This window comes from Notamacropus eugenii, chromosome X (genome assembly GCF_028372415.1).
Source record: "Notamacropus eugenii isolate mMacEug1 chromosome X, mMacEug1.pri_v2, whole genome shotgun sequence".
NCBI classification, from domain to species: Eukaryota; Metazoa; Chordata; class Mammalia; order Diprotodontia; family Macropodidae; genus Notamacropus; species Notamacropus eugenii.
The window spans coordinates 32,138,882-32,166,269 of NC_092879.1; the positions used below are offsets into that span (position 1 = coordinate 32,138,882).

The 27,388-nt window shown below is 44.0% G+C and overlaps 1 protein-coding gene across 4 annotated transcripts in view; it reads left to right on the forward strand.

Annotated features, from left to right (window-relative positions):
• MORC4 (MORC family CW-type zinc finger 4) overlaps positions 1–27,388 on the forward strand; it is a 42,281-nt gene that overhangs the window by 10,521 nt on the left and 4,372 nt on the right. For 2 of the 4 annotated variants that reach the window (XM_072626706.1, XM_072626707.1), the window contains exons 3-6: positions 1,155–1,258; positions 5,407–5,505; positions 8,357–8,484; positions 21,049–21,228. In XM_072626706.1, coding sequence (XP_072482807.1) covers positions 8,405–8,484; positions 21,049–21,228 — 260 coding nt within the window. In that variant the 5' untranslated portion in view covers positions 1,155–1,258; positions 5,407–5,505; positions 8,357–8,404. The remainder of the gene's footprint in view (positions 1–1,154; positions 1,259–5,406; positions 5,506–8,356; positions 8,485–21,048; positions 21,229–27,388) is intronic. The other 2 variants (XM_072626708.1, XM_072626709.1) reach the window with 1 other exon arrangement.

A 27,388-nucleotide genomic window follows, 5' to 3' on the forward strand; every position in this document is an offset into this window, starting at 1 on the left:
CTAGACCTAGATCCAGGATCCTATGTGTCTCCTTGAGCAGATCCCTCCCCTGGTCCTCAGTTTCCCCATATGTAAAATGAGAGGATCGGCCTCAGTGGCTTTTAGGTCCCTGCCAGCTCTAGATCTCTGAGCCAATGAGCGGTTTCTTTCTTTTTCTTTTTCTTCAGCCAAGCCCTCAGTATCACGTCCTCTTTGAAGCATCTGCAACATCTTTGCTAGTTTGTATAGCACATGTTCCCCAACTGTAGGGTGGGGGTAAAAGGTTAGAGAGGGATGACTGATGGGGGTAGAGGTTGGAGGAGGGAGGGAGAACCATCATCCTCAGGTGGTTCAGTTCCTCCATTGCTGCCATTGGGGAAATGAGAAATATTAAAAACCAGTGCCTTTTTCTCAGTAAATTTCTGGTATTTCACACACAGCAAGCACATTTATCCAGTGTTTAAGTTATTTCCTGAATATTAAATGTGTTGTCCTTCATGCACAAGAACATTTTAATAACTCTGATTTTATTTTTGGTTTAATTTTAAGTTCTAATTTATCTTTTGTTTTTATAGCACCTTCGCTGTCAAAAATATCTCTTTCTACTGGAAAACATCACTTATAATAAAAAAAAATTAAAACAGAGGAGGGAGAAAGACAATTCTATAAAACTTAACCCATATGTCAGTGGAACCTGTGTATGCAATGTTCCATGCCCATAAGTCCCCCCTTCCCCCCCCTTTGCAAAGTCTTGCATTTACTAGTATCTTCTTTGAGAACAAACTTGGCTATTGTAATCATGCCATGGTCCTCTTCTTTTTCTCTCATTTTTTTTACTATGAAGGAACCCATTTTTAACTTTGTGTCAATAGGACATACGCTTTGTGTTTCTTTTTCCAGTAGAGGGGACAGGCTAGTTGCCACCATCTCAACCTCTTGGCTGAGCCCCTCCAGACCGGGGGCATGCGTGTGTGCCAGGTGGTGGTTAGGGCTGTGGGCTCCAACCTTCACATCAAACAGAGCGCCGTCTGGTGGCTGCTTCTGGAGCATGGAAAGAATGGTCAGCTCCTTGTTAAAGGGATGCCCACGCCATGAGACCACTAGGGGGCTGAAGCAACCAGGCCATGTTCCTGAAGAACTAGCATAACTTTGACAAGCTTCTCCTCTTTCCCTAGGGAGTAGCCTATTTACTGGGAAAATTCTGAGGTGGGACAGCACTTCCTGTTCTGGCATCTGTGGCGTCAGACAAGACTGAGCCAAGCACAGGCCTTTACACATAGTAAGCGATTAATTAATAAGTCTTTGTGAAATTCCTCCTATTGGCCATCTTGATTGATGCTTTGTTTTTTGCTGAAATGCTTTTTTTTTCCTTTTCTTTCTTCTCTAGTACTTGTTACTGGGAACAGTGACTGGCTGGGTAGGTTGAGAGGGAGAGGGCAGGCCTCTGTGGGCCAAGGGTAATAAAGCTGTAAATTATGATTATATGAATTTCCCTCTAAGCTTGATAAATAGGCTGGCAGGAGCCTTTAGTCACCTTACCTGCCATAGTTATGGTGACATTCCCTGAGCAAAGGGCCTTCCATGTTTCTAGGGAGCTGATTCTCCATTTCTGTGGAAGACATTCTGGTCAGGTGCCTAAAATCAATCAACAAACATTTTTCTGATCACCTACTACCAAGAACTGGAGAGACCAAGACCAAAAGGAAATAAATGGTCTTTGTTTTCAAGAAGTTTATGTTATGGAAATAGCATGTGTTCCTATAGGTATAATACAAGGACATTTGGAGTAGAAACCTTAGGAGCTGGAGGGAGCATAGGGCCAGAGATCTAGAGCTAACAGGACCTCAGAGGCCAGCTAGTCCAACCCCCTCATTATACAGATCAGGAAACTGAGGTTCAAGAAAGATTATACAGGTTAGAAGCATTGAGGACAAATCCCTTCCCCTCCCTGGGTCTCATAAGGGAATTGGATTCTCTGACCTTTGAGGTCCCTGGCAGCTCTAGGTCTGGGAGCCTATTAGTAAAGCAATTCCCTGGTTCTGTTTCCTCCTGTGTACAGTAAGAAGGTTAGACTTGAGGTCCCTTCCAGCTTGAGAGCTAGGATCCCTAGAACCACACCTTCACAGGCACACCCTGACTGAAATGAATAATCATTACTGATAATAACAATAATTATTATTACTGATTTACAAACCAAGCAATTGAGTTAATGGACCTTAAAGATAGGGGCCCTGATGGTGGCTTAAAAAGCCTTGGCTGGATTGCCTTGTGCAGAGTTCACAGGGTTGAGAGAATCTTCTAGGAATGGGGAGGCTCTCCAGCTGCTCCCATTTTCACATGATTACACATGTTAATTGCATTAAGCCCCACCAGGCCTTAGGCCAGAAGCTGCCCTCAGTGAGATCCATGGCCACTCAAAAGAGATCGACGTGGAGAGACATAAAGGAAAAAGTCCAGTGGACGAAAAATGCAAGGTGCCCAGACTCCATCATCCAGTTAGTCCATCATTGGCATCTCTTTTGGGTTTGGATGGGATTTGTTGGAAATGTTCAGTGATCTCAACTTGCTCTGTTGTTTTTCATGCTTGTGAAGCTCTAGGGATGTGAATCGTTCAATATCTCCATCACCAAAGACTTTGAATGGTGTTTGACTCTACTTGGTGTGGAGAGGTGGGGGCAGCCAATTCCCTATGAGGAATTTTTGTAGAAAATACCTCCAAAGACATACATGACCAGGAAGGAATAATATGGACCGTAATAATTGAACTCAGGGAAACGAGTGAAGTCAGAGGACAGAAAAGAGAGGCTGGCCCAGGACACATCCTTGCATGATTCTTCATACATGATGATGGATGAGCCAGCACAGGAGGCTGAGAAGACATGGTATTATGGTACAGACCTCATAGGGGAATTAGCGTCAAGGAAAATGAGGCAGCAGAGTGGCTGGGAAAGGTGAGAGAGACCCCCATATCGGAAGCCACAGAGCATCGGGGAGGAGGTCAGGACTGAGACAAGGCTCCCCTTGAGCTCATGAAGGGTAACTGGAGAGAACACTTGTGGTGAAGTGCTGGGGTCAGAAGCCAGATCACAAGAGTGATCAGGAAGTGGGTGGGGAGGAAAGAGGCCAACAGGGGCTGTTCTTTCTAGGGGCTTAGCAGTCAAAGAGAAGACAGGCCTAGCTTGGTAGCTTGGAGGGTTGATAGCATTGAGGCAATGCTTTTGTTGAAATATAGGGAGGACCTGAGCGGATAGTCAAAGGCCCCAACCTTGCCTTCTGCTGTACCCCAAGGGAGTATAGGGTAAGGAGAAAAGGTGGGGATTTGAGCAGGGTCAGAGCCACTAATCTGGGGAGTGTGCCTGGGGACTGGGAGACAGCCACCAGCTGGAGGCCTAGAGTACATGTCAATTGTGGGTGGAAATGTTTGGGGAGGGGGAGGGGATATCCACACCTGTCATTTCCTTTGTGAGAGGCTTGGCCACCTGAAGTCTTCCACCTGCTCTGTAACTCAATGACAGCTGAAGGGACTAACCCAGAGTCACCCAGCTGGGAGGTGTGTCAGAGGCTGGACTTGAACCCAGGGCTTCATGACTCCTAGAGCACCTCTCTTGGTGTGAAAAAGGAAATCCCTTGTTTACACTTAGGTCCTCTGCCAGGAAAAAGCTTTCTGAGGTCCTTTAGGGGCAGCTTAGAACATTTGTCCTGGAGTCAGGAAGCCTCAAGTTGAAGGCTTTTACTAGCCTTGTGACCTCACTTAACTGCTGCCAGCCTCAGTTTCCTCATCTGTAAAATGGGCATCATAACAGCACCTACCTCTCAGGGTTGTTGTGAAGATCAAATGAGACAACCCGTCCAGTGCTTTGCAAACCTTAAAGCATTATAGAAGAACTAACTGTCATGATCTGCAGTGTCCATAGTGACAAGCTGAGGCAGAGAAATGTATCATAGAATCATTGCTTAAGAGCTGGAAGAGACCTTGCAGGTTGAGTTCCATCCCTTCTTTTTCTAGATCAGGAACTAGAGTAAGGTCAAGAGGTTCAAGTAACTTGCCCAGGGTTACACAACCAGTGAGTATCTGCAGCAGGATTTGAGCTGGGATCATTGGACCACAGATTCCCATTTTAATGGGAGCTCAAAGGAAGTGGCTTAGAGGCCACTGAGTCTGAGGCCTTCATTTTACAAATGAGGAAACTGAGGCCCAGAATGGTTAAATGAATTGCCCAGATAGTGCTTTTCTAAAGTAGAATTTGAACTCAAGTCATCCTGACTTCAAGGTCCAGCACTCTTCACTGTGCCACTTAGCTACCAGCAGAGAAGGGGGTATGTGTCTTGATAGGACAAGCAGACTTCTGAATAAGTGCTATTTTCTATAGGTACTTATGGGTATGAAGAAAACTCTCAATCATTTTGGACCTTGGATTTACTGCCAGTTAGTCACTGGCCTTGTGGGCAGTTTGTTGTCTCTGTGTTCCAGAGACGTTCTAATATCTCAGCTTGTCACTGACCTTGGGCTTCTGAGACAGGGTTGTCTATGTCTTTTGGTTGGCCTTGCCTGTGATCTGTCTGGGTTTGTAAAGGAAGGTGAAATCCAGGGATTAGATGTGACTTACACAGAAATGGAGGCCGTTTTGAAATGGCATTACTCACGGAAAGCAAGGGAAAATACTGTGGGCCCTCCCCCTTCTCCCCCCTCTCCCCCCCCCCCCCCCCCCATTGACTCAGCCACGTTGCACAGGCCCTAAATAATCCTGGGTCTAAACCTTTTCTTATAGCATGACTTGGCCTGGGGGTGGGGGTCTACTGCTGTTCATGAGCCTTGTGGACGGTGCAGGGGGAGGGGCCAATCAAGCACCAGTCCTGGAGGTGAGCCGTTGCTGTCTTGCTGGGTGCACCTTTTGGGTCAGGGGTGGGGAAGACTCTGGGCACAGAAAAATCCTGCTCAATTTCTAGGCTGGACTGAAGAAATCAGAAATCTGCCCTATTGATCATTCGTCCTGGTAACTTGATCATTGTCAACCCCTCACAGCAGGGCCTGGACAGCCTCTTAACTTCCCGTGAGCCTGCTGACCAGCCCCACCCTGCAACTTGAGCTGGCTTTATTCGAGCCTCTGTCAACGCTATTCCTTGAATCTTTTTCACAAATGGCTCCACAAGGCCTGAGAAACTGCCTGGCGTGGTGGTGCCAGGACCGTGAACTCTTTTGAACTTCCACCTGAAATCGATTTCCAATATTGCCTTTCCCATCCTGTGTGTGACTGGAGAAGGCCATAGGCCCCTGTCTTGGGTCTGCTTAAAATAGCTTCGTTGTCACCTCTGTTAACGCACCAGAGAGGCAGGCACCTGTCCCTGAGCTGGGTAATTATGGCCAGACCTTGAAATCCCTCTCTCTCCTCTCTCTTCTTTCTCTTTCTGTTTGCTTTTTTTCTTCAGGTTGACTCGAGCTGCCTTTGGCCAGAAACTCAGTGCTTGTTGGAAGGAGAAGGCATCCCAGAAAAATGTTCCCAACTCAGCTGCAGCCAGACCAATAGTGTGAGTCAGATGGGCCGCACCCACAGATGGGAGGGGGGAGGAGGGAGCGTGGCAGGGAAGGCTCTGGAGACCACGAGCACGCAAAATGACAGGGCGGGACTACATGACCTCTGAGTGCTTTTCAACTCTCAAATTATAATGGCCACCCAGAATCCTTTCAACTTGACTTCTTTTTTGGTCCATCAATTAACAAAGATTTATTAAGAGCCTACTATGTGCTGGGCAATATGCTAGGTGTTAGAGATGCAGAAACAAAATAGCCCTTGGCACCAAGGCCCTTGCATTCCATAGGGGGAGACATAGAAATCAACAAGCTTTTATTAATTACCTACTATGTGCCAGATACTGTGCTAGTCCCTGGGGACATGACCACATAAATGAAATGACCTCCGTCCTCAAATAACTTAATGGGGGAGACATCAATCAACAAGCATTTATTAAATGCTTACTATGTACCAGGCACTATCCTAAGTCCTAGGCATACAAAGGAGCAAGGGGCAAAATTCCTGCCCCTAGGAGGAAATGTGTGTGCATGTGCACATATGTAGACATGTACATGTACCATCAATATCTATGCTTTAGGAATGTCACTTTAGTAGCTGGGTAGAGATGGTCTGGTATGGGAAGAGAGGAATAAGCATTTATATAGCACCTACTGTGGCACTGTGCTAAGAACTTTACAAACATCATCTCATTTGATCTCTACAACAACCCTTCAAGGTAGGTGCTACTATGATCCCCATTTTACAGATGAGGAAACTGAGACAAGCAGAGGTAAAGCGACTTGCCCAGGGTCACACAGCTAGTTAGTGTCTGAGGTGAGATTTGAACTCAAATCTTCCCCAGCCTAGCAAAGCCTAGCAAAGAAAAGAGACTGGATAGCAGATTGGAGGTTACCAATGGATTGAGCTCAATCCCACCCTGGCTTGGAAGTCAAATGTAAACCCAACAGGAACTGATTGAGCTGTTTAGGTTTAAATGCCTAGTAATAGATTAAGGAATTCAGTAAATCAGGGTGGCAGAAGAGAACAGCTGAAGTTCCCAGAAGCCTCCAGGAGAGGACATTGGGAATGGGCAAGAGCAGGCATTCTGATGCACACACATATCCCAGGACCAGTAGAGGGACGCTGGTGTGTGTATGTGTGTGTGTATATATATATATATATATATATATATATATATATATATATATATATATATATATATAGGAACCTAACTGATTTTTATAATGAATGTCATTTCAAAAAAATAGACAGTTTTTTGCCCTACAACTTAGTCTTTTTAAGAAGCCAACTCTTAAAATCTACCCCGCCACCCTTCATTGCAGAGGTGGGGAACTATGCAGATACGGTTGGTGTGTCTGGCTTTGTTTAGCTTCCTTTTCTCCCTTTTTGTTTTTTGCTACGAGAGATGCTGGGCTGGATAGGGGAGAGAGGAAGGTGGTAATTGAAAATGAAGGTGATTTTAAAACAAAAGATATTAATATCATTTTAAAAAGAAAAGACATCTCTTTTGCAAAGGATGCCTATATTTCCATAGAACAATTTTTTTCCCCCTGAGGACACAGGCCCTCGAAACAGACATCACGTTTATAAGGACACTTGCCACTTCTCACCTTGTTTGAGACCTATAAGAGCCCTGTAGAGAGACCCCAGGGAAAAAATGCCAGAAGATCTCAACCTACAACTAGGACTTTATGTGGTATCCTTGGGCAAGCTATGTTTCCTGCTTGAGCCTGGCCTGTTTCCTCCTGTGTAAAATGAAGGATTTGACTTAGAGACCTTCTGAGGTCCTCCTTTATGCCTCTAAATCCTGAATCCTCCACGTAACCTAGGCCAACTGACTTTCCCACCCTGAGTCTCAGTTTCCTCCTGTGTAAAATAAAGGATTTGGACTAGAGAACTTCTGAGTTCCCCCTTTCTGCCTCTGAATCTAGGATCCTGTGACCCCATGATTTTACGACAACACTCCCATAAAACCTGAGGGGTGGATGATGTTTCTTTAAGAAAAAAGGGCTTGGCATAAGGCCTGTATTTGTGAGTGAGTGTGTGTGTGTGTGTGTGTGTGTGTGTGTGTATGTGTGTGTGTGTGTGTGTGTGTGTGTGTGTGTGTGTGTGTGTGTGTGTGTGTGTGTGTGTGTGTGGTGGGGGGAGAGAGTGGGGTGGGGGATACTGCTCTGGTGACTCCTGTAAATGTATTTTTAGCCTGGCCAAGTGTCAGGCAAATTGACACCGTGGGCCTGGGCCTTGCCGAGCTTGTCACTGCAGGGGTGGGGCGGAGGGAGCTTGGGCCGATTTGGTTCCTTCTTTGTACTTTTGGGAAATTCAGTGTGGCCTGTTTGCTTTAGGTAAGGCATTCTTGTTTCACTGACTGAAGAGCAGGGTTCTTATCTTGTCATGTTCGTATAATCCTCATGGTCTTTTTCATTATTGAAGTAGCAGAGAGCCGCTGGGTGGGAACTTGTAACCTCCTCGGGAGTGAACTGAGGCCTTTCAGAGTTGTTCACGATATGTCTGACTCTGTAATTTAGATATATTATTATATATACATTGGTAAATATATGTGTACATACTGTACTGTATATGTATATATAATATGTATTAATCTGTCACATATAAATATATGTAAATATTCATGTGGGTAAATATATATGTGTATGTGGTATGCATATATACATGTATACACACACCCACACCCCCACACACCCCCCCCACACACACACCCCCGATCAAGCTGATGGGTATAGGATGTTTTCCATACAGAGGCAAAGTCCTTTTATATGATTGGCAATAGGAAAGTAAGTTAAGGCACACAGCTGGGATGTGACTCACTCTCCCACTCCTTCACACAGTGGGGCTCCTGACCAGATCCAGGGACAGTGGGAGGAGTGTCTCAATGGATGCAGCTTCCTGACCAGGTTGATCTGTCTCGTTTACCTGAGAAGTGTTTCTCTTGCCTTAATCCCCATCCAAGGTCCAGGTAAGAACTACTCCATCATCCCACTTAGCAGCTGGCAGTGTGCTCTCTCAGCCTGCCTGCCTGCCTGCCAGTGTCTATGAACCAATCCAAAGTCTCCTGAAGCCTGCCCTTCAAGACTTTATTGTCTGCCATCTGGTTCCATTAGACCTTGTCAATCTTCTCATTACTCTTGGGGAAGAAAGTGACTTTTTACGATGCCTTTTGTCTTTCTAGTATAGTTTAGTTCCCACCCACCCCCTCTAAACCAAAAACTCCCCAGTGACAAAAAAATCAAATCAAGCCAACACTTATCTGAGAATGTATTGTAGGATCCAAGGCCTAGATCCAGAATGCATTTCAGAGACTATTAAGTCTAAACCCTTGTCCTTTTAACCGAGGAGTAAACTGAGGCCCTGAGAGGGAAAATGACTTGCTTGGGGTCACACAGCTCATCAGTGTGAGGTATGATTTGAATCCATGTCATTCTGACTCCAAGTCTAAAACAGTAGGCTGCCTGACTCCATTCTGTCTGAGAAATGCTAAGGAGCTAAGAGAATAAATAGGTCATTTCCTCATGTTGAATATTATCTGACAAGGTATACTGTATTCTGTCCTAGTGATAAGAGCTAGCATTTTCTCATCTCTCTTTGCCATAATTCTCCTTCAGTTCATACAAATCTCCCTATGTTTCTCTGAATCCTTCATCTTTCTCATTTCCCATAAGGCATAGTAATATTCTATTATATTCTTGTAGCACAATTGGATTAACCATTCTCGAATCTGATCCCAGTTCTTTGCTGCCACAAAAGGTGCTATTATAAATGTGTCGGTGTATGTGGTTCCTCTATTTCTCTCCCTGATCTCCGTGAGGTATTTGCCCAGCAGTCTGCTGGTTGGCCAAGAGGGGTTGGCCATTTTACTCACCCTTCTTAGCATAATTCCAGATTTGCTTTTCACAATGTTTGGACCACTTCCCAACTCCACCAACAGTGTGTGCCTGTCTTCCCATAGTGCCTCCAACATCAATCCTTCCCACCTTTTCTCATGAAATGTGAGGTGAAACCTTTCCTTTATTGCGCACTTATGCATCACCATTAGTGATTTGGAACATGTTTTCCTGAGGTCATTTACAGTTTACAATTCCTTTAAGAACTGTTTATATTCTTTGACAGTTTATCTACTGGAGAATTGCTCTCAGTGTTATACATTTGTGTTAATTCCCTATGTAGCGGGGGGAATCAGACTTTCAACAGTGCCATTTGATACAAATATTTTGTCCTACTCAATTACTTTCCTTTTAATCCTATCTTCATTGATTTTCATTATCCATTTTTAGACTTTGTGTAGTCAGAGCATTTCTTGTTTAGTTAAGAATTCTCTGCCAGCTCTAGTTGTAAGAGGTACCACGCGATCTCATTCTTTTCTAATACAGATCCTCTGCTCTCACCAGGTCAGTCTAACATTCCCCCACACATGACAGGATCATTTCTACTTTCACAACTTTACCTGGAATACATTCTGCTTTCTTCTGCCTATCCAAATCCCACCCACCCTCCGGGGCCCAGCTCAAGACTAGATTCCTCAGGAAAGGCTTCTCTGATGACTCCAGCTGAGATTAATCTCTTTTTTAGTCTTTCTGAAATATTTATTTCTTATATCACATATTTTAGAATTTGATCATATGCTATCTTGAATTGGTTTATGTATCTACAACTCTAAAAGAGATTATAAGCACCTTTGTGGTTGTTCAGTCATTCAGTCATGTCCGACTCTTTATGGCCCCATGCACAATAGCACCTCCTCTAGAATTCTGTCCATGGGGTTTTTTGGCAAAGATACTAGAATGGTTTCTCATTTCCTTCTCCAGCAGATCACCTCTCTTCAGAGCTCTCCACTATTACCTGTCGGTCTTGGGTAACCCTTCACAGCCTAGCTCATGGTTTAATTGAGCTGTGTAGACCTCTCTGCCATGACAAGGAAGTGCTCTAGGAGACAGGAAGCACCTTTAGAACATGGCTAACTCTTCTGCTTGTCCTCACAGTGATAGACACCCCCCAAATACTTGTTGAATGGAAATGACTCTAATTGCCTGCTTTCTATAATCCTCTGAAGCTTTATTGCAGAGCCTGAAAATAAGGGTGAAGGGTAGTAGTTTGTTTTGTTTTGTTTTGTCATTTTATTGTTTCTTTGTTTTGTGGAGAGGAAGGTATTGAAATGTTGGAAGTATTCTAGAGGAAGAATAATCTCCGTGACAAAAAAAATAGACAAATGAATCATGTTCAGTTTTAGTTTGGGAAAAACAGAGCCAAGCTAAAGGTCATCCAGAGGAGGGTGACCAGGACAATGAAATGACGAGGGACCACACCATGCAAAGATTGTTTAGAGGAGCTGGAAAAGAGATGGTTCTTGCCTGGGGAGGGAGGATTAAAGTAGGACATCATACCAGTCCTCAAATATGAAAAGAATCCTATGTGGAAAAGGGAGTTTGTTTTTTTCCATTTTTCTGGAGGACCAAGAGGACAGAACTAGGAATGAAGGGTAGAAATTGTAGAGAAGCAAGTTTTATGTAAGAAAAGTCCGCCTAATGGTTAAAGCCTAGACACCACTCATCAGGAAGGGCTTAAGAGGGATTTCTGTTCAAGTCTGGGCTGAACTGGATGACTTTGGAGAGAGAGCACTTAGAGCCCTAAGATTCTGGGATTCTATACTGTACAAGCCTTCCCCATATTATCTAAGTCATTTTCTGCTGGACTTTTTTTCCCTTCTGCTGTCATTTACCAGTATACCCTGGGGCAGCTAGGTGGTGCAGTGGATAGAGCACTAGTGCAGGAGTCAGGAGGATCTGAGTTCAAATCTCACCTCAGACACTTGACACTCACTAGCTGTGTGACCTTGGGCAACTCACTTAACCCCACTTGCCTCATCCTGGGTCCTCTCCAGTCATCCTGATGAATATCTGGTCACTGGATTCAGATGACTCTGGAGGAGAAATGAGGCTGGTGACCTGCACAGCCCTCCTTCACTCAAAACAAAGTCAAGTGCAAGTCATGTCACTATTTCTCTGATGGCATGGCCTTCTTCGGCAACAAAGGATGAACACACACCAGTATACCCCTCCCCCCACCCCATAGTGGAAGCCTTTCTTGTAGTAAAAAAGTACCATTAAGTGAACCAAACCAATTCGTTGACCATGTCTGACAGTATGTGTCTCACTGTGCTCCTGCAGTCCACTACCTCGGTTTAGAGGAGAATTGTGAGTTCATTGAAATAAAGAGCTCTCAAATAAGGAAACTCCCCTTACCAGTTTCTCTGCAGCATATAATCTTAGCTGCCTAGAGTCCTAGAGAAGAAACATTGCTTGCCTTGGGTCAGGCAATCAGTGTTGATCAGAGTCAGGACCTGAACTTGGGTCTTCCTGGCTCCAAGGTTAGCTCCCTTGCCTGTATACTATGTTGCCTTTCAGTTTAAACTTTTATCCAAGATTATTTGGATTTTTCTGTAATTCCTGTAAATTGAGTTTCCCTTATCCTAGCTGCTACATTTATTTTGTCCTTGCAAAAGCTGTTACGTACGCAGAATTTTCTCTTTTGTATCACTCATTTGGTGAAAAACTACTTTCCTTTTTTTGTTGAATTAATTAACAAAGAAACAGTTACTAGATTGTGAAGGGGAAGAATAGATTCAGAAACTAATGTGACACAGAAACAAAAGACATAAATAAAAATAAGACAAATATTTTTAAAAGCCCCTCAGACCAAAATTGTGAATGGTACACCCATTCATTTTCCTCTAATGGTTGTTTTTTAAAATAATGTGACCTTTCATATTTAGGTTGCATGTTCATTTGGCACTTTTTATGGCATAAGATGGTCATATAAACTTAATTTCTGCCAAACCACTTTACAGTTTGCCCAGCTGTGCTCAATGAGTAGGGGATCCTTCCCCTACTGGTTTATGTTCTTAGGTTTAATGAACACTAAGTTATTGTGCTCTGTTGCTTTTGGGTCTTACTTAACTGTTCCAATCTACTTTTCCATCAAATAGTTGGGATGATTACTCCTTTATAATATATTAGGCTTCCTTTATTCCTGCTTTTTCTTCATTATTTCTCTCATGATTTTTAACCATTCCCCTTAAATTAATTTTGTTGTTATTTAGTGTAGTTTTGCAAAACTAGCTGGTTATTTGGCATTGCACTAATTTTGTAGATTAATTTCACTGGTAATATTATTTTTATTATATTGGCATGGCCTAACCAAGAACAGTGAATAGCTCTCTAATTACTTAAGTGTTCCTTTATTTCTGGAGAGTGCTTTGTAGTTGTGTTTCCATGAAGCCCAAGCATGCCTTGGGACGTTAAGTCCCAGATATTTTATGGATTTTGAAGTAATTTTAAATGGAATTTCTCTCTCTCCCCCTCCTACTAGGTTTTGTTAGTAATACAGAGTCTCCCAAAATTCTTGGTGCAGTTTTAAGCTTTAATAGCTTTACTAGCTTAAAGCTACACTAAGACATTGAGGGCAACTTGTGTGTGGGAAGGCTGGTGCTTTTTGTGAGTTTATTTTCATCCTATTTTACTGAAGTTAGTCACTTTTCCCTTTTTTTTCATTGTTTCTCTAAATACACCAGCATATTGTCTGTAAATTGAGACAGTTTTATTCTTGACCTATGTTTATTCTCCAAGAGTCATTCTTCAGGCCAAGCAGTGAGCCTGGAAGGGTTTCACTCAGTTTTTGAGTCTCAGCATTACTGTCATACATGGTCCAGGAAGAACTGCCTTCCTGCCGTTTGTACTGATGTGAAATGAAGTTACTAAACTCAAGAAGCAGGAAACTGCCTCAAGGGAGGTTTGTAAAGGGTCAGCAAGGGTGAGAGGCTACAGGATTCCTGCTTTTTTTTTTTTCTTTATAGGATTTTCTTTGATCATTGAACAATTCAGTTCCAAAATGGAGATGTTTTTCCCTCTTCACATTTTCCTGGGGAACTTTACCAAGGTATCTCCTCTGATATTAAAGCCCCATGTAACAGCAAGGACCCTGGCATACACAGGAGGGTCTTCTGTACAGGTTCTTAGATCTGCTTCTCTAAAAGGAAAACAATTTTCAAGGGGTCACTTTAATCAAGCACATATATCTTTCACTTAGTTCAGGGGAAAAAGTCAGCACCCTGAACTTCAGAGAAAATATAAACAGAGAAATAAAGACCTACAGACAAATCCAACTATCTGACCATAAGCAATACATACATCTCAAATCCACAGACAGATCCAACTGTCTGAACGTTACATATGTAGTTATCAGAGAGAGAAGCACCAACTTCTGGGTTTTCAAAGGGAGTGGGGGTGCTCCATAGCAGCTGCCCAGGGTCTCATCTGGCTAAACAAACACTTCCAATGAGTAAGCCCCAAAACAAAACCTCACCTGAGAGTATATATACATTCTTCAGAGTCAGGGCATCACAAGTGAGAACCAGTGCCTCATTAGAAATGTACAAAAAGTGTGGGCCTTCCTACAAAACAAATCTCCTCTAATCAAGCTTCCTTTAATGGGCAGGCCCATTAATGGATGGGGGGAAGATCTTTAACTCTCATTAACATATTTGACTAATGCCCCCCACCCCATGGCTCGGGGTTTGATATCATGCTTTTCTGTGGCCATGTTGTATCGCCCTATCAGGAGAGTGCAAGCACCCTCTCAGGGAGCAGGGACTATATACTTTTTCATCTTCATGCCCCCAGCACCTAACATAAGGTCTCGTGCCTAGTGGACCCTTCTTCAATATTTGTTGACTTGAACTTGGCATCTCACTCTCCCCTCTTCCAAGGCTCCATGGTAAGCTAGCTTTGTTTTGAAATATCTCTATCCTCTTCCCTTTCATCCTTCACCCACCCACAAATATCTGCCTGTCTCATTGGAAATGACTGTTGTTGATCCTGATGCCTTCTTTCTGGAGAAAGATCTTAGGCTCCTATGTTTTGAGATGAAAAGGACCTTCTGAGACCATCTAATTCAACCCCCTCATTTTACAGAGGAGGAAACTGAGGCCCAAGGAGGGGAAGGGGCTTGCCACTTGCCCCTTACATGTTGTAAGTATGAGAGACAGGAGTTAAATCCAAGGGCTGTATCTTCCAAAGGAAAACTTTCTCCATTGGTAATTTCTTTCCTTCCTCTTATTTCTTACTCTAAAGAATAATGAGATACAGCTAATGAAGTTCTTAAAAATAAGAGAAAAGGCCAGAGCTGAACAACATGCAGGAAACAGTAAGCAAGTATCTGGGCTCCGTGGAGTCTGAGGCCCTCGCCTCCCACGCAACCTCTAGGAGCCGGGCCTATGTGTGTCAGTATAATCCCAGCCCCTGCCCATAGCCCCCAGTGCTTTCCCCTCCGCGAGTCCGTGGCTATTCTTCATCTCCCCAGGCCAGCACACTCTGAATGCCAAATAATCATCAAATAGTCACTTAGTGTTCCCAAGCAAAGGAAAATAAATCTGGTAAATTACAGGCATTTGAAATTTTGAAAAAACTGTCAGCACAGCATGTACAAGTATACACACTCCCCCAGCAGTCCATCAGTTCAAAGTGTTACTACTCCTGAACACTGCTAGTCCTTTGGGGAAATGGAGGCCATGACAGATGGCCTTTGCTGACCCCTGTCCTGGGGGGAAGTGTTGGTTTTACTTGGAAATGCTGCTGCCAAGGACCTTTGTTCAGGGCACCAAATAAATATCAGAGTGAAAGCCCTTAAGAATTAAATACTGATTGTGGAGAAATAGGAACATCGTATTCACTATGATGGAACTCAGGGACATGCTTCTCCAAGAGAGGGAGAATGGTCAGTCAGTCAGTCAATGAGCATTTATTAAATGCCTACTGTGTGCCAGACCCTGTGCTAAGCACTGGGGGGTACAAAGGTCAGAGATAGTCCCTGCCCTCAAAGAGCTCACAATCTAATGAGGGAATTGATATGCACACTGCTATGTACAAACAAGCCATAGACAAGATAAATTAGAAATGATTGATAGAAGGGAAGCATTAGCTTTCAGGGGATTGATGGGAAAGGCTTCTTGCAAAAGGTAAAATTCTAGCTGGGACTTGAAGGAATCCAGGGATGTCAAGAAGGGGAGGTGAGAAAAGAGAAATGCAGGCATAGGGGCCAGCCAGGGAAAATGCCCAGAATCAGAAGATTGAGTGTCCTGTGTGAGGAGCCACAGGGAGGCCAAGTATGTGGAGCAGCTGGGGGGAGGTGGTGCAAGGTGTCAGAAAACTGGAAAGGTGATAGGGGATGTTGAGGGCTTTTAAAAAAGACCAACAGAGATTTTATATTTGATCTTAGAGGGGCTAGGGAGCCACTGGAGTTTATTGATTGGAGGCAATGACATGATCAGACCTGTGCTTCAGAAGGATCACATCAAGTGGGGCTGAATGGATCAAGTGAGGATTTTTTTCCCCACTTAATAGTATTTTTTCCCAATTACATGTAAAGATAATTTTCAACCTCTGAGTTCCAAATTTTTCTTCCTCTCCCCTCCCCAAGACAGCAAGCAATCTGACATAGGTTATACATGTGCAATCATGTTAAGCATATTTCCACATGAGTCATGTTGTGAAAGAAGAATCAGAACAAAAGGGAAAAATCACAAGAAAGAAAAAAAACAAAAAAAGGGAAAATAGTCAGCTTTGTTCTGCATTCAGACTCCATACTTCTTTCTCTGTATGTGGATAGCATTTTCCATCATAAGTCTTTTGGAACTGGCTTGGGTCTTCAATCCTGGGTGACTTGGAGGATGATGATACCCTCCACAGTAACAGGTGAGTAAAGAAGAGAGGGTCCTTGTATTGCTGAGAAGAGCTAAGTGTGTCATTGATCATCATACAAATATTGCTGTTAGTGTGCAAAAAGTTCTCCTGGTTCTGCTCACTTCACTCAGTATCAGTTCTTGTAAGTCTTTCCAGGATTTTCTGAAATCTGCCTGCTCATCATTTCTTTTTTTTTTTAATTAATTTATTTAACTTTTAACTTCATTTTCACAAAATTTTGGGTTCCAAATTTTCTCCCCTTTTGTCCCCTCCCCCCACCCCAAAACACCGAGCATTCTAATTGCCCCTATCACCAATCTGCCCTATCTATCATCCCTCTTTGCCCTTGTCTCCATCTTCTCTTTTGTCCTGTAGGGCCAAATAACTTTCTATACCCCTTTACCTGTATTTCTTATTTCCTAGTAGCAAGAACAGTACTCAACAGTTGTTCCTAAAACTTTGAGTTCCAACTTCTCTTCCTCCCTCCCTCCCCACCCCTTCCCTTTGGAAGGCAAGCAATTCAATATAGGCCATATCTGTGTAGTTTTGCAAATGACTTCCATAATAGTTGTGTTGTATAAGACTAACTATATTTCCCTCCATCCTATCCTGCCCCCATTACTTCTATTCTCTCTTTTGATCCTGTCCCTCCCCATGAGTGTAAATTGCTCGCTACTCCCATGCCCTCCCTTCTGTCATCCCCCCCACCCTGCCTATCCCCTTCTCCCCCACTTTCCTGTATTGTAAGATAGGTTTTCATACCAAAATGAGTGTGCATTTTATTCCTTCCTTTAGTGGAATGTAATGAGAGTGAACTTCATGTTTTTCTCTCACCTCCCCTCTTTTCCCCTCCACTAAAAAGTCTTTTGCTTGCCTCTTTTATGAGAGATAATTTACCCCATTCCATTTCTCCCTTTCTCCTCCCAATATATTTCTCTCTCACTGCTTAATTTCATTTTTTCAAGATATGATCCCATCCTCTTCGATTCACTCTGTGCATTCTGTCTCTGTGTGTGTGTGCATGTGTGTGTGTATGTGTGTGTAATCCCACCCACTACCCAGATACTGAAAAGTTTCAAGAGCTACAAATATTGTCATTCCATGTAGGAATGTAAACAGTTCAACTTTAGTAAGTCCCTTATGACTTCTCTTTGCTGTTTACCTTTTCATGCTTCTTTTCATTCTTGTGTTTGAAAGTCAAATTTTCTTTTCAGCTCTGGTCTTTTCATCAAGAATGCTTGAAAGTCCTCTATTTCATTGAAAGACCATTTTTTCCCCTGAAGTATTATAGTCAGTTTTGCTGGGTAGGTGATTCTTGGTTTTAGTCCTAGTTCCTTTGACTTCTGGAATATCCTATTCCATGCCCTTCGATCCCTTAATGTAGAAGCTGCTAGATCTTGTGTTATCCTGATTGTGTTTCCACAATACTTGAATTGTTTCTTTCTAGCTGCTTGCAATATTTTCTCCTTGACCTGGGAACTCTGGAATTTGGCCACAATGTTCCTAGGAGTTTCTCTTTTTGGATCTCTTTCAGGAGGGGATCTGTGGATTCTTTCAATATTTATTTTGCCCTCTGGTTCTAGAATATCAGGGCAGTTTTCCTTGATAATTTCATGAAAGATAATGTCTAGGCTCTTTTTTTGATCATGGCTTTCAGGTAGACCCATAATTTTTAAATTGTCTCTCCTGGATCTATTTTCCAGGTCAGTTGTTTTTCCAATGAGATATTTCACATTATCTTCCATTTTTTCATTCTTTTGGTTTTGTTTTGTGATTTCTTGGTTTCTCATAAAGTCATTAGCCTCCATGTGTTCCATTCTAATTTTGAAAGAACTATTTTCTTCAGTGAGCTTTTGAACCTCCTTTTCCATTTGGCTAATTCTGCTTTTTAAAGCATTCTTCTCCTCATTGGCTTTTTGAACCTCTTTTGCCAATTGAGTTAGCCTATTTTTCAAGGTGTTATTTTCTTCAGCATTTTTTTTTGGGTCTCCTTTAGCAAGATGTTGACCTGCTTTTCATGCTTTTCTTGCATCTCTCTCATTTCTCTTCCCAGTTTTTCCTCCCCCTCTCTAACTTGATTTTCAAAATCCTTTTTGAGCTCTTCCATGGCCTGAGCCCATGGTATATTTATTTTGGATGTGTGGGATACAGAAGCCTTGACTTCTGTGTCTTTCCCTGATGGTAAGCCTTGTTCTTCCTCATCAGAAAGGAAGGGAGGAGATATCTGTTCACCAAGAAAGTAGTCTTCTAGTCTTATTTTTTTTTCCTTTTCTGGGCATTTTCTCAGCCAGTGACTTGACTTCTGAGTTTTCTTTCCACACCCACCTCGCCTCCAGATCTGCCCAGCAAGCACTTGGGGTCTGAAATTCAAATGCTGCTTCCCAGCCTCAGGGCTTTGGGTGGGGGCGGGGCTGCTATTCAGTGTGAGATTCAGTTCAGGTGCTCAGGTGGGAAGCAGGGCCGCCACTGGGAGCTCAGTTCCCTCAGGGGGTTTATGCAGAGACCTTCAACAATGAATCTGAGCTCCAGCCTGCTTTGGGAGCCCTTGTCTGCTGCCGCCCCCGCTGCTGCCTCCCGAGGGGGCCCAAGCCACGGGGACACCCCACTCCCCTGTTGGCCACCCAAAAAGACTCTCTCACCAACCCTTGTCACCTGTGGGTGGAGGGACCTGCGCGGCCGCTGGAGATTACGTCCCTGAAGCCTGCTTGGATCTGCTCCTCTCGGTGCCACGCGGCCAAGGCAGGGCTGGGCTGGGCTCTGGTCCGGGGCACAACGGACTTTTCGTCGGTTTTTCAAGGCTCTCTGAAACAGAAATCTCCTCTCTGTTGTTCTGTGGCTTCTGCTGCTCCGGAATTTGTTGGGAGTTCTTCTTTACAGATATTTTATGGGCTGTGGGTTTGGAGCTAGCATATGTGTGTCTTTCTACTCCGCCATCTTGGCTCCTCCCCCCTGCTCATCATTTCTTATAGCACAGTAGTATTCCGTCACAACCATGTACCACAGCTTGTTCAGCCATTCCCCAATGATGGTATCCCCTCAATATCCAATTCTTTTTCCACTACAAAAAGAGCTGCTATAAATATTTTTGTACCTGTGGGTCCCAAGTGAGGGATTTTTGAGGATAGAGGAGACCTGGGCATTTTTGTAGAAAGCAAGGAAGCAGCCAGCAGACAGGGAAAGATGGAAATTAAGAGTTAAATGCTGGGGTGGGAAGTAGTCTGCTAGAGGAGACTGAATGGAGTTGGATCACTTGTGAGGTATCTGGGTGCTATGAGATGATGAGAGAGCTCACAGCAAATGGCCTCAATTTTTTTCTATAAAATATGAGGTAGAGTTCTTGTGTGAGAGGGTGAAGGAGGAAAAGCCTTTGGAGGTTTGAAAAGATTTGGAAGAGCTGTTTTGGAAAGTGAGATAGGAAGTTGCTAAGGCAGATAGAGAAGGGTTGCCTGGCAGCAGCGAGGGCCCAGACAGGATCGCATAGCATAACTTTGTGGTGAATCCAGTCAGTGTGGTTTGGTAGATTTCCCACCCCCCAGCTTTATTTAGCAGCACATGATGGTGGGAGCGGTCCAGGACTTGGGCCTGGCAAGACAAGATTGGAAATAGAATAAAGGGGCAAGGGACAGAGAGAAGAGAACAGTGGCACTTATGAGCTGTTCCATTCTGGGCAAGTCACCTAACCTCTCTAGACCTCAGTTTCCTCCGCTGTAAATTGGCGGAGGTTGGACTAAATGGCTTCTGAGGTCTCTTGCAATTGTAGATTGAGAATCTCTTGAGAGAAATATCTATGACTTAATCCCTCTAGGCCCCTCTGGGGTTAAACTTGACTTCTGAGGTCCCTACTGGCTACAGAGCCAGGACACCTTCAAGGGTACAATGATTGGCTAATCTTCCCAAGACCTTCTCTTCCCATTGTCCACCCCAGTGCTGTGTACCTTCTTCGCCCAGCTTTGTCATTCTGTATACATCCTTCCCACCACGCTTATTCCCACAGAGATCTGCTCATTACATGTTGAGGTCATCTTCTATTTGCTCTGTCAGGGAAGGTCAAACTTGGGGGAAAGGTCAAAAGGGAACTTCCCTCTTTTACAATTAATTGCTCATCTAAGATCATGCTAATTATTATACACATAGGTAGCACATTAGATGTTCAGCCCTACTGTCTTGGCTTGAAGGTCTGGATCACAGATGGGGTACTTCTGTGGGATTGCCCCATCTTCCCTCCAGTTAATTTCTGTTTTGTTTACCTTTGTTTTCATCTTTCAAACTCTAGATCTCTGATCCTATGGGAAAGTCATAAGGAGTCCTTCCCAGCGAGTCCCCCATATTCCACCCCATCACCACACACACTTTGTCTTTGGGTATATGTGTTCAGAAAAATTGCTGTGAGTTTGTACCTTGCATATGTTCCTGTGAAACCAGCATAAAAAGTTTTATCTACATTGTCTTCCTTCAAATGAACCCCCACTGCGGATCTGCAAGGTCTGGAAGCCCTGCCCTCCTACTGTGGCAGAACTGGACAATGATTAAGAATTCTGGGTCCATTTCCTGGGTGGGAGAGCTTTGGGAGCCAATAACCAAATGAGGAGGAGGTTGGCTCTTGGTGAGCAGCTGATAAGAGTGATGACTGGGCTTGCCTGGGGTCAGTGGCCCAGCGTGTTTCACTGTGCTCTGTTTATCTTATATGGGAATGACTTGGTTGTGATTTGGCTAGCTCATCTTTTACCCCCAGCCAACAGCAGCTTCCTTTAGGAAACTGGGCCTTTCTAAACTTTGTCTCTCTTTGCCAGGTACTTAACTGCTCCACTGAAGTCCATTCCTATGCAGGCTAGAACCGAACTGGAGGACCTCAGGGAAGTGAGGGGTGATGGAGCTGGTGGCTCTCACGCACCTCTGCTTCTGGCAGAAGAACGCCCGGCTCCCTGTCTTCTCCCCAGGCCTCCGGAGCCGATGTACCTCCACTTATCCAGGTGGGTAAGAAACAATAGCCCTTCCTTTTAGCAGTCAGCAGCAGCCACCTCTATCAAGATGTGGGCTTTTGTCTGGGCTTTTGTTCTACACAAGCACAGAGCTCAGCAGGATCAGCGGCACTTTTAGCTAATAGTATGGTTTGTGTGTATGTGTCTGTATATGTATGTACATATATATGTGTCTGTATACGTGTACTATGTCTGTACATGTGTATATATGTGTGGGTGTATATGTATATGTACACATGCATGCGTGTGTGTGTGTGTACTCTGGAAGATTTTCCAAAATTTTCAATGACCTGTAATTTCATGGGTTTCTTTTCCTTTGCTTGGGAACAGTAAGAGACTGTTTGTGAATTATTATTTGGCATGGCTGATGTGTTGACACTGTACTGGCCCAGGGAGCCTCATGGATGGGAAAGCAGTGGGCAGGAGCCCGTGGGCCCTGTGGGCTGGCAGGGGCAGGGGAGGCAGGCAGTATGATGCTTTGGTTGGCACCAGACAGCCCTGGATGTTCACAGTCTTAGAGGCTTCACCACCTTACCAGTATTACCTCGTCGGCCTTCACAACAAGGTGGAGAGGAAGGAAGGGGGTTATTGAGATAGCTGTTTCAGGGATGGCCTGGGAGAAGAGCTCCATTGTCTGAAGCTTTGGAGTCAGCTTTTTCACGCACATGTGTGCAGGTGCGCACACACACATGCATACGACCATGCACATGCATGTGCATATATACACATACACACCCCTGCTTTGCTGTAGCTGCTTCTAGAGTAGTGTTGCTCTCACACATATGAAATGCCAGAGGCTTCATGGAATTGTAGGATCGTAGATTTCCAGCTGGAAGGGATCTCAGTAGCCATCTTATCCTGCTTTGTTTTACTTATTGAGTTAAATTATTTTTTTTAGTTAACAAAATCTATTTTCTCTCCCTTTTATATACCATCTACCCTATTGGAGAAAAGGAAAAAAGATCCTTGAAACATAGGCATAGTCAAACAAAACAAATCACCCCTCTGTCAGGAGGTCATCCTATTATTTTACAAAGGGGGAAACTGAGACCCAGGAAGGGTGAGGTGTTTTCCACAGGCTCATTTAATCCAGGGGAAACTAAGGCCCAGGGAAGGCAAAGGACTTTACCAAGGTCATACATAGACTTCTATGGGGCTAGAAGGGACCTTAGAGGGCCCTCAGTCCAACTTCCTCATTCTACAAAGGAGGAAACTGAGGCCTAAGGAGGGTAAGTGAGTTTAAGGGACTGGAGTGTGATTTGAACAAAGCTCTTTTCATTGCAAATCCAGTGCTCTTTCCACAGTATGATGTTACTTCCAATCACCATCAGCCTCTGAACTTTGTGTTTGTTTTCTTTTAGAAAATGATGTGCACCTGGGCACATGCTGACTTTGGTTTCCACTTTGGCTACTTACTGCCTGTGGGATACTGGGGAGTGGGGGCACTTCCTCTCCCTGGGCCTCATGTCCTGGAAAATGAGAGAGTTGGACTTGAAGGCCCTGCCACCCCTGCACTCAAGTCTGATGCTCTGTCTTTGTTATCCTCACTAGGGCTAAAAGCCATGCCTGTGTGTCCCTAAGCCTATGTGTTTGGCCACGTCTTGGATTGGAACATAATATATCACGATCATTGGTGTGGCTAATTTCTTGCTTCTTGGAACATAGACTTTCCTCCTTCCTTCCCTTTCTCTTTCACTCCTTCTTTCCTTCCTTCTATCCCTGCTCTCTTTTACTCATTCCCTTCTTTTCCTCTCCTTTCTTCCTCCTTCCCTCCTTTCTTTCTGTCCCTCCTTTCCTCTTTTCCTCCCTCCTTCATTCCATTCTTTTCCTCTCCCATTCCTCCCTTCCCTTCTTTTCTCCTTCCTTTTTTCTTCCTTATTTATTGCTTTCTTTCCTTCTCTCCTTCCCCTTTTCTTCCTTCTTTCCTTCCTTTTCTTTCTTTCCCCTCTTTTTCTTTCAGTCCTTTTGTTTTTCTTTTCTCTTTCTCTCTATCTCTCTTCTTGTGTCCTTCCTCTGTCCCTCCTTTTTTCTCTCCCTCCCTCTCTATCTTTGGCTTCTGTAACTTCTAAAGGGGAGTGTCTGGGCTCTGAGGCAAGGAGGGAATTGTGGGTATATGTGTTATAGGTGCAGTATAGCTTTTGCCAGTGGGTGGTGCACTTCAACAGTTTCTCTCTCTCTCTCTCTCTCTCTCTCTCTCTCTCTCTCTCTCTCTCTCTCTCTCTCTCTCTCTGTCTCTCTTCTCTCTCTCTGTCTCTCTCCCTCTCCCTCTCTCCCTCTCTCTCCCTCTTTCTCTCTCTGTCTCTCTCTTCTCTCTCTCTGTCTCTCTCCCTCTCCCCCTCCCTCTCTCTCTCCCTCTCTCTCTGTCTCTGTTTCTCTCTCCCTCCCTCTCTCCCCCCTTCTCCCTTTCTCTCTCTCTCCCTCTCCCTCCCCCTCTCTCTCCCTCCCCTTCCCCTCTCTCCCTTCCTCCCCTTCTCTCTCTCTCTCTCTCTCTCTCTCTCTCTCTCTCTCTCTCGTTAAACTGTTCTTTTGGATGAGCGGTCCTGCTCCAGGCGGCAGTGGGGCCTTGGCCTGTGGGGGTGGGGGTGCCCAGCCCATTCATTTGTGCCTTACAGCCTGTTGAGAACAATTGTTCTCTTCAGAAGAAGAGGTAGGTGGCCGTTGATGATAATAATTCATTCCACTCATGTTGTGTGGGCCTGCTAAATGATATCGTACCCTCGGGCTGCTGGTCTACAGGGCTCAAACCACCTCAGGGACTAGGGGGATTGTGGACCCTCCATCTTGAGGGGGTGATTTGTTTGGGCTCAGGGACTCCTTGTAAAATGGGGGCTCAGATGATGAAAACCTTTTGGTTAAGGCTGGGTGTCACTAGACCAGCAGGGTCAAACTCACATAGAAACAATCTCTGTGCTTCACAGACTGACTTAGAAAAGCACAAGTGAACATTCCCTGATGCTGTATTGTATTTGTATTTATTTTGTTAAACATTTCCCAATGACATTTGAATCCGGTTCCTGTACTCAAGAAGTCTTGTGGACTGTGTGTGACCTGTAGGCCAGGAGTGTGACACCTCTAGACTAGACCAATGAGATTCCAAAATGGTGAGTTCAGCCTGTCAGTGATAGAAACCAACCATATTGGGGAAGGGGGGCCAACCAGTGAGCAAGGCCAGCAGCCCCAGGAGTCCTAGATCACATAGCAACAAAGAAACATTTTATTGATAAGTTCAGGAGAACCAGTTACTTTGTGTTGTGGCTACGGTTTAACTGGAAGGTAACTAATTTTCTTTCAGCATAAAAAATGTATCCAGTTCTGAAAATGAATATTTGTATAGTACTTTGTTTACAAAATATGATCTCATTCAATCCTCCCAACAACTCTTCAAGATAGATGCTGTTATTATCCCCACTTTACAGACAAGGAAACCAAGGCTGCAAAAGCTTACATGACTTGCCTAGGGTCACACAGCTGGTAAGCATCAGAAACTAGATTTGAACCCAGATCTTGCTGACCCCCAGCTCCCATTTTCTATCCATTGTACCACCTGACCACCCAAGGTTAAAGTTCAAGCTTTGAGTTCAAATGACAAAGTATATTCTTAGGCTTTGATCACATTAGCCAGGAAACGACTAGGGGTAGTAGAGCAGGGGGTTTCTTTTTGGCATCCACAACTCTCCTTAAAGAAAAAACAAATTGTTGTTGAATTTTTTTGTTTCTTATATCACCATAGTAATCCCAAGAACCCCTTCTCTTCACCCTCCCTGAAAGCCATCCCGCATAACAAATAGTACTTTTGGAGGGAACAAAAAGTACCTCTGGCGTTCCTACCTCCCCAAAGGGCCAGCGTGGGGGGCAGGAGCCTCTCTCTCTCCCTCCACCCAAGTCCTACCAGAGCCCTGTAATTTGGGTACATTTCCTTCAAATTCAGGATATGTGATTGTTCTCCCCCGACATCATCCTGGGTGTTGCTTTTCCTCCACTTACCTCACCCTGCTTCGTTTTCTGTATATCTTACCAGGCTTCCCTGTATCCACCATACATGCATGATTTCTTCTAACACAAGAGTATCTCATTACACCCATGGACCACCATGTATTTAGCCAGTCCCCAATCCCTGGTTGCTTTAAAGGGAAATCATACCTTACTCATTGAGAACAATTTGTTTATTTTCTCATTCAACAAAGCTGTTGTAAGCACTTTGCTAACTTGTATGTGTGTGCATGTGTGTATGTACTCACTTACACATGTACATATGCAAAATGAGAAAACATCTGGTTCTCGAAGAGAAGATCAGCCACCTATCAGTGTTTGTGAGAAATGTTTCTCTAACTGCTGTAGGACAAATGGAAGTAAGCAGTGACCAGCACATGGAGTTTATTTAGATCTCCCCCAAAGTTATGCAATGCAAGAAAAAGCCCCCAAACCCAAACCCAAACCAAATACTTATTGAGCACCTGGTGTATGCAAGACACCATGCCAGCCACATGAGAATACCAAGATAACACAAAAAATCCTTCCCCCAGAAACTGATACCATTGCCAAGGCTCTGTACTAAAAGCTTGTATTTATTTTAAAGAGGGGCCAAAGCACTCCCCAAAGCCCCTAAGATGGTATTAGATGCAGTCACAGTCTGATTTGAACCTTACAGTCTTATGGGTTAAGTATTTGTTCTGGGCCCAGACCTCTGATTTCATTGGTTCAGGGAACCTCCAATGTGGAATCGCCCTCCAGGAATGCAAATCGACTCTGGTTCTGAACAGAGAAGTTAATTGCCTTGCCCAGGCTCTCAAAGTTCTGAGGCTTATATGAGGTGGTTACTGGAACCCATCATTCTCCAGACTTCCAACCAAACACATCTTTCCATTAGCCTATCATTAGAATTCGACCATTTTGGGGGCATTTATGATTCTCGGACACCATTTTTTTCCTTTGGATCACATAACCCATCTTCCACCCTTTGCAGTGTTTCCATAACCTTCTTAACATGTAACAATCTGACTCCTTCAGTCTCTTGCACTCTGCCAACACCTTCCTTTGTATCCTATGAAAGCTTAGAATGGCACTGAAACTTTTGGTACACCCAGTATGCCTTGGCTTTGAGCCTGCTTTCCCCTTTGAGCTGCTGTTCTGGTTTCAGATTTGTCTGGCTACCTTAATGGCCATCTTTTACCATTGTACCCAGTGTCCTCCAACGGAGATCCCTGCCACTCAAGTCCATCTCTGCCTCTGAAGTTCATGTAGATTAACTCTGAGGTCCCTTAGTGCTAAGATTTTATCAGTTTTATTTCTTTGGAAACCGAGTTCAAATGCTACCCTGTCTTCATGAAGCTTTCTCTACCCTCTTCCAAAGATTGAACACCTTCCTCTAAACTCCTGAAGGACTTACTTTGTGCCATCCAACTTTGTTTACCAGCTACAAGCATTCACTAGTGACAGGGGAGAGAATGCAGGTGGTGGAGTCAGGAAGAGCTGAGTTCAGATCCTGCCTCAGAAAGTCACTTAAGCTCTCTCAGCCTCAGTTTTATCATCTGCAAAATGGGGATAATCCTAAGTACCTCCCAAAGTTGTTGTGAGGAGCCAATAAAATGATATTTGTAAAGTGCTTTGCAAATCTTAAAGCACCATATAAATGCTTGTTATCATCATCATCATCATCATTAGTGTTCACTTCAGAACAAAACCTTGTAGGATATGCCTCAGTTTACCCTTCCTTTCAGGTTGACCCCAAACCATTGATGATTATATTTTGGATGTGGCCCTCCTGCCAGTTTTGGGACAGCGTTATTCATATCAATTCATTCCTAGTTTTTTTCACTAGGACTACGTGGGGCTGAATCCAAGGCTTTTCTGAAATTCTAATCTGGCATTTTTGTTTCTTCATAGAGATAATTGCTACCTAGGATTATGTGCCTTCCCAGATGTTTGCAGATCAGTGAGTTGGTCTGCTATCATCAATCAGCTGAGTAGCATTCATGAAATGCCTACTGTGTGCCAATCACTGTGCTAGACCCTGGAGATGACAAAGTCAAAAGTCAAATTGTCCCCACCCTCAGATACCTTAACATTCTACTGGGGAGACTAAGTTCTATAAGAGTAGGCATACTAGTCAACCAAGAAGCATTTCTTAAGTACCTACTCTGTTCCAAGCACT